Source organism: Miscanthus floridulus, chromosome 7 (assembly GCF_019320115.1).
Source record: "Miscanthus floridulus cultivar M001 chromosome 7, ASM1932011v1, whole genome shotgun sequence".
Lineage (NCBI taxonomy): Eukaryota > Viridiplantae > Streptophyta > Magnoliopsida > Poales > Poaceae > Miscanthus > Miscanthus floridulus.
This window is the reverse complement of record NC_089586.1, coordinates 48,310,448-48,317,888: the sequence shown is the minus strand read 5'-3', so window position 1 is coordinate 48,317,888 and position 7,441 is coordinate 48,310,448. Positions and strand designations below refer to the sequence as shown.

Below are 7,441 nucleotides of genomic sequence, written 5' to 3'. Positions count from 1 at the left end.
ACAAAGCCCCCTCCGAAGAAGCTACCTTACAAGAAGTCTGAAGAGAAATCAAAAGCGACGACATAAAAAGATTTGGATAACTGGAAGCAAAGTTTAGCAGAATCAAGGGCAAGGATGTTGGAACTTCAGAAAAACCCGCCAAAGTCGTACTACATAGCTCAATGAGAACTAAGGAAAAAAATCAATGAGCACAAGAAAAAGCAGCGTGATGCACGTAAGCCCTCGCCATTATCGGACTATGAATGCCCTCTAAGTAGGGATGAAAACGGTACGGATATTTTCCGACCGTATTCGAAACCGAATCCATTTAGAGAGGTTGAGATATGTCCGTATCCGAGTCCGGATATCCAATATCTGATACCGTATCCGTATCTGAATACTCAAATCGCATATTTATGATGTCGATATCCAATCGTATCCTATCCGACATAGTTGACACTATCCATATTCGAATCCGAATCCGGACAGAAATATGAAAACAAATGTAATATTGGTGATATCCGTCCGTATCCGATCCATTTTCATCCCTGCCTCTAAGTCATATAAGGCGTCGCTAAAAGCGAAGAGAGCAGGGAAAGATGTTGCACAGCTCGGGTAGCAATCTAAGTAATCTATCACCCCACTAGTTGTTGAGGATGATTGTACAAACGCACAAGACGATCCAATCGATAGGGAGGCACTCTAAGACTTTATGGCCACAACAGGTCTCACACCTGAACAACTCATTGGGGGAGGATCCATACCAACAACCAACTTTGATATTTACCAGACCTATGAGTATGGCAGGAGTCTTGTCAACCCTAAGTCCTTCTCATCACTGGGTACGCAAATGTTCTTGTTAAACAAGTGGTACTTAAGAGCATGTGACAACAAAGAGGCATGACTTGTTGTCAGAATTAGACCAGAGCATTACTCTAGTGGCTATGACGTTTTACGTATTGAGTTCAATGAATTACACCAACTATTAAACTAGGATGCTCTCGACAAATCTCTCATCAGCTGCTGGTGTTTGTAAGTGATTTTTTCTACAATTGAAGTAACTTGCATGTTAGTTCGTTGTCTATATATATAGTTATCCTCACACTATATATATTCTTTTATACTATATAAATGCAAATATGAGATGTTGAAACTAAAGAGAAAAGGGTTAAATGATGTTGGTTTTATGGATCCGATCGCACATTCAAGGACACTGTTACTCCATATGATAGATAGCGACCTCAAGTGGAGAATAATCTATTTAAGTTCTTAGATAACCAACATAACAAGACACTAATATTCTTTCCTTACAACTTCAAGTGAGTGTTAATATCTTGTGTCCATTTTATTTTGCTTACTCCATGTTGACTTTAGTTAATGAGTTATGCCTGCGTATAAACATGTAGCTATCACTGTATACTGCTGGTCATCGATATGCCCACTGTAAAGATCTTTGACTCAGCGACAAAACCCCGAAAAGATTACCAAGAAATGATAGATATTCTCCGGTGGTAATTTCGCTCTCGCACACTGTATACTCTCTTATGCCATTTTATTGATATAACACCATTTATTTATTTTGTTGGGCAGTGCTTGGAAAAGGTTCGCCGAGAAACGCCATTATGGTCAATGGAAAGTGCCTCTGAATCTAGTGCAATACCTAGTAAGTACTAGCTAGGTCACCGCATCTTTATTTAGTTCAATTCATTATTACCGTGATTCATTGGTTGATGATGAATTTTTTTCTTGTAAAGTAGTGTCTGCAGCAGGGATCGGGGAACAACTTATGTGGATACTACGTCTACGAGTTCCTCGTGGAGTACTCAAGGAGAATAAGTGAAGAGATCCTCGAAGTACGTAAAAATATACACAATTTATTTATTACCATTGTGTTGATATATATAATCATATACATATTCATATTTTTCCTTTCATTTGAATTGAAGATTGAATGGAGGAAGCAAAAGGTTATGCGATGTGACTATATCAAAGCAATTCAAGAGGCATTGGCAGGATTTCTTATGGATGAGGTCATAGATCCCAAAGGCGTGTATCACTATGACCCTAACCAATTAATACCTAAAAGCCATACAACTGAAGATTAGGGTTAAATGAAATCCCAAGCACATGAGTACAAGGTTTTTGTGACTTTATTATGTACATATTCCATGCATGTATAACCTCTTGAAATATTTGTATATACGTAGTTTCATACATTTTAGTGTGTTATTTATGTATAATGCTCGAATGGAACCTTATATGTGGACATATATTAGCAGCGTAGAAAATCGTATACGAAAATCTAATCGAAACCAAAAAGAATTGAATTAAAAAGAAATCTTAAAATAAAAATGAATAAAATGAAAAAAAACAAACCTTTAGGAGTCATTTAGTTCCAGTTGGTAATAACAACCGGGACTAAAGATCTATTTTCAATCGTGGTTCTAGCAACTGGGACTAAAGAAGACATTTAGTCCCGGATTCGCAATCTTGATTGAAAAACTAAAACTAAAGGGTTTTCCAACTGGGACTTATGGCCAGTCCTGCAATAGTGTGTTTGGTTCTCACCGAAGCGTCTCGGCCGCCACAGATTCGCTCCTTCTGCTCGTCGTCTAGCGCGCGATACTGTAGCGAGTGTGGCACAGACCGCCACGACCACACCTTGGCGTGGCCAACCGTGGCCAGGAACCAAGCAGACTCTTAGGCCTGCAGCTGCTGGGACGATGCCTCTTAGCTTTGGTATATACAGCAGCATCCGGCTGCTGGGACGTCTGCTAGCTGCTTAGAATAAAATGAGCTTCGCGTGAGGTGACAGGAAACTTCCGTTTATTTTCTCTCTGATGCCTGGTTTAGTTTCTCCTGAACTCCTAACTTTGGCACTATGTAAAAAGAAGATTTTTCGTCACATTAAACTTGCGGTACATGCATAGAATACTAAAAGTAGACGAAATTAAAAACTAATTGCACAGTTTGGTTGTACTTTGCGAGACGAACATTTTGAGCCTAATTAGTCAACGGTTGGACAATTATTACTAAATACAAACGAAATACTACAGTGACGCTACAGTACATTTTGTCAACTTTACACATCCATAATTTGACAACTAAACAAGGCCTTAGTCCACGTGTGGCGAAGTCTGAAGTCAAGTCAATGCAAGGTTGGTGTAAACGTGTAGTGCGGCCAGGGAGGAAGACACCAGCCCACAGGCTGCTCTATTTTCTTCGTTGCAAACCCGTGCTTCTTCAATAGCCTAAAACAATCATCTTGGACAAGGATCTATATTCTTCAAAACATAGTGTTAAATCAATGTCCTGATCTACTGTCTTAAAGCCGCCTGATAAGCCGGCTGAAGCTGTTTTGTTGTGAGAGAAAAAATATTATAGATTCTAGGTGATAAACCGGCTGATAAGTTCAAGCGAATAGGCTCTAGACAATGCGGATGCACTTACTAGTTATTCTGTTCTGGCGCTAATGACTATGTACTTGAATGATTTGTTCAGGTACATATATAATTGGGGCCTTACTAAAGGCCGCGTGCGCAGGCGGATAAAAATCTGCCCGCACGCTTTCTCCCTGCCTAGCCTACTATTCTTCTTGTTCTCCCGACCTAGCCTTCTTCTCCCTTCCCGCCGCCTCCTCCCCCGCCGCACGAGTGCCCCACTTCCACCACCTCCCATCGCCCACTGCCCCGCGCGGCGGCCGCCGCGAACTCCGACGAGACCCTACCGCTCGCGACGACCTCCTCCTTCGCCTCCCCCCTCCTGCATCGGCCATGGCGACCTCCAGCCATGGCGGCCCCGGCCCGACCTAGCCAGCCGCCTCCACCGTCGCTAGGGCCCCTAAACCACCCGCCGGCCTCCCTCCCCCGAATCCCTTCCTTCTAAGGCCGCCGGGTTAGGGTTGGTGGCGGCGGTGGTGCGGTCGCCTAAGTGGGGCAGCATCTTCTCCGTCTCCTGCGGTGTTGCGGTCTTTGGCGGCGCAGGCGTGAGCATGACCTCCAGCAGGCGTTGGCGTGGGCGTGGCCTAGGCGAATCGAATGGCTGGGGAGAGCAGCAACGCGCATCGGACAGCGGATGTGGTGTGCGTGCCGAGCGAGCGGATCCTGCACGCTCGGGAATAAGCACTCCCAATACAACTGACTATACTTCTCACAATATTAGTGAATTTATTCAACTTAGCTTTCTTACTTCCCTCGATCATACTAGTACTAACATAGTAGAGACTTATGTCCTGTTCGCTTGGATGATAAGTCATGGTTGAAAGTATTGTTGGCTGATTTATTATGAGAGAAAAATAATGTTCGTTGACTGAAAAAGTACGGCTTATAAGCCAAGCGAACATGAGTTAATGAATAAAGAAAGCTGACACGTCTTGATCATGGAGTCAGTTCTTGGCGGTGGTTGCCTTCCTTATCTTAGGAATAATAGAAACTGAAACCAAGACAGCCTTCCAATTTTAAACTGGTCGGATTCCTATCTCAAATGATAAAAAATGCTAGTGTTTCTGCCTTTCCGGTGGGAAATGTTGCTTTCATTAAGCGGAACGAAGCGAAGCACTCTTTTTCCGGATCAAAATGAAGCACTTAAGATGCATTTGGCACGTAGAATCGGCTCCGATTCTTCTGAGAATCAGCAAACGTTTCCTCTCGAAATGGTTCCTGAGTGATTATCACTTTTCTGCCTACGAACAATAATTGGTGAAAATGTGATTCCACGGTGATTCTGATTCTGCAGCCAAACAGTTTAGTGATTCTGGCTCGTCATCTAAAACGTTTCTAAAAAATCTGGATCCGAAATGTTTTCTCCAAGAATCGGCCTTATTGATCCAGATTTATTATTAAAAACTCCGTTCACTGGTGAGAAGTCCCGCTTTTCTATAAGCTCGGCATCAACGCTTTTCTTCGTAATATAATATGTGACGTCCAGCACTAGCAGTGACAAGGATGAGCAAGGCTGAAGATGGTGGTTGACAACTTGAAGAGCACGAAGCAAAACGCAGAAATGGCGACGACGAGCGCAATCACCGCCCACGGGCTGCCGCAGTGGTCACGCAGGAACTTGGCCTTGTGCCTCCGCCAGCTCGAGTGGTAGAACTGCCTCAGGTCCTCGAACATGCCAGCGAACATATGGCTCTTGTAGTTCAAGGTGCTGCAGTCGCCCAGGTGCTGGAAGAATTTTGTGGCCGCGTCGTCGTCGCCGTCGAGGAGGTTCTCGACGATGCCGCGCTTCTGCAGATGCTCCACGTCCTTGCCTGTCCTCACCAGGGCGCCCACCAGCGCCGCGTAGCTCGACAGCCGCCTGCTGGCGTCGCCGTCGCCTGGCAGGCCCCTAGTCTGCTCGAACGCGACCAGGTTCACGAGCAGCGCCACGTTCGCGTAGTCCACCTTCATTCGCGGCATCTCCAGGACGCCGCTGTCTCTGTCGAACGCGATGTCGAACATGTGGCGAGGAGACTCCTTCTTCTCGAACCGGACGCCGGCCTCGCGGAGCTGGGTGACGGACGGTACCACCAGAGTCGGCGCCGACGCCGGCGGCGTGCGTCGGATCATAGCCAAGAGCTTGCTGAACCAGGCGCCCACCTTGCGGAGAAGGGTGGCCGGCAGGGTCGTCTTCATCCAGTGCGGCACTCGCGGCATGTCGCCGATGAAAACGAACCTTGTGGACACGGCCTTCTTCAACCTGACGCCCATCTGACGCAGCTGGACGAAGTACTGCAGCGACGGTGGAGTCGAATCCTGGACCGACGCCGTCTCATCGTCCCTGGGCATGATGGCCTCGTAGAAGAGATGCAGCAGGTGCTGGATGTCGGATTGGACCAGCTCCTCGGCCGTCGACAGCTCGTAGGAGGAGAACTTCAGACGGTGAAGGATCAGCCTGAGGAGATCCAACTTCGTTGCCGTAGGAGACACCACGTGGAAGAGCGCCTCGAGGACGAAGAAGGGGATCTGGTTCTCCAACAGCAGCATGTCGGAGTGCAGCAGAGGAAGTCCCCAGGCGACGTCGCAGAGCTTGTCCGGCTCACGGTTTAACCACTTGGCGAAGAACTCGAGGATGAAGCAGCCGTCAAGCATGAGCATCTCTGCGAAGCCGTCCTGGCCGCCGGGTCCGCCGGGGGACTGCGCTTCTTCGATCTCCCCGCCGTTCGACGGTTCGCTCTGGGCGGCGGCGGCGTCGAAGATGCTGGTTCTATCACTGTAGCAGCGCCGCGCCTTCTGCTCGAAGTCGCGGACTGCTCTGACGTAATCGCCCAGCGAGGCTGCCGGCTGCGGCGGCCGCCCCATCAGCTCGCGCATGTACCTCCACTTGTGCTGCTCCATCGCGCGCAGCGCCTCCCGGCCGCGGTAGTAGGGGCCGACCGACACCAGCCGTGGCTCGTACAGCTCCTTGCTGGCGTCCCGGACATGGGCGGGGACACGGAAGATGGTCATCCTGCTGCTCTCGCCCTCTCCATGCTGGCGGAGCCTTCGCTCAACCACGATTTCCAATCTATCCGCCGGCTGGGCTGGTGATTTCACGGTAGGCGGCATGGGAGCCACCGCCGCCGCCGCCTCTGGCGTTGACGGGGCGGTAACGAAGGACTCGGTCTCGGTTGCCATGGCGTAAGGCTGCCGTGATTTGCTGGAGCTCGCAAATGTATCTGTTCATCAGTGACGACTTGAGTGCTTACCTTGGCTGAATTTTTTATTATTTGGCCCTTTTTTTTTTTAAGTTTCTCACAAATAGAATCCTGGCGGAAAGAATTTAGGAAATGGACCTTTAGCTCGGCGCCAGAGTGACTGACGCCGAGCTCGGCACCACTGTCATTGGCGCCTACCTCCTGGGCACGCGGCAATAGCCTGCCAGGGGGCTCGGCGCCAGTCACTCTGGCGCCGAGCCCCCTGCATTTAACCCTAGCCCAACCTTCTTCCCCGAGCGTTCTTCCTCTTCTTTCTCCTCTCTCTCGGGTTTTTCTCTCCCCACTTCACCCTACCTCACGAATCGACATATTGGACCTTGAAAACCTTGATTTGATCCGTAGATCTTCGAGAGCAAGGTATACTCGCTCACCTCCTTGTTTTTTTCGTATCGATTCGGTATATATTAGTCGGATTTTTTAACCTAAGAATCGTCATCACTTAGGGTTTTATTGTATCCCTCAATATATGTATTATACAACTGTAGGTTGATTCCAAGGCGTGGGAAAAGCTAGCAAACCAAGCCGCATGTAGTTATGTTATGGGTTCATTGTTGTGGATGAAATGAGAAATCCTAGGTTTAGGGTTTAATGTTAACTGCTTTCGGTTCTTAGAACGAAATTGGTTGTATTGTATTTATGGTTCTCATTGATATTTATTTGTGATGTTTTGATTTATGTTTGTTAAATTACATCCGTTTTGTTATATGCAAGAAATGTTTTAGGAGGAGTTTTGGCGAAAACGGGGTCAACCTCGAGAATTATACCCCGACGCGTCTAGCAAAGATG

The 7,441-nt window shown here is 47.5% G+C and overlaps 1 protein-coding gene across 1 annotated transcript; it reads right to left on the bottom strand.

Moving 5' to 3' along the window:
• Positions 1-4,804: 4,804 nt before the first annotated feature.
• On the bottom strand, positions 4,805-6,582 carry LOC136463188 (UPF0481 protein At3g47200-like). Its single transcript, XM_066462205.1, has one exon. The coding sequence runs from the start codon at positions 6,573-6,575 to the stop codon at positions 4,908-4,910; it is 1,668 nt and encodes a 555-aa protein (XP_066318302.1). The 5' UTR covers positions 6,576-6,582; the 3' UTR covers positions 4,805-4,907.
• Between the last annotated feature and the right edge of the window lie 859 nt (positions 6,583-7,441).

What these genes read in the sequence shown, in the direction of transcription:
- LOC136463188 (XM_066462205.1), bottom strand. Translation starts at nt 6,575, where the DNA reads ATGGCAACCGAGACCGAGTCCTTCGTTACCGCCCCGTCAACGCCAGAG.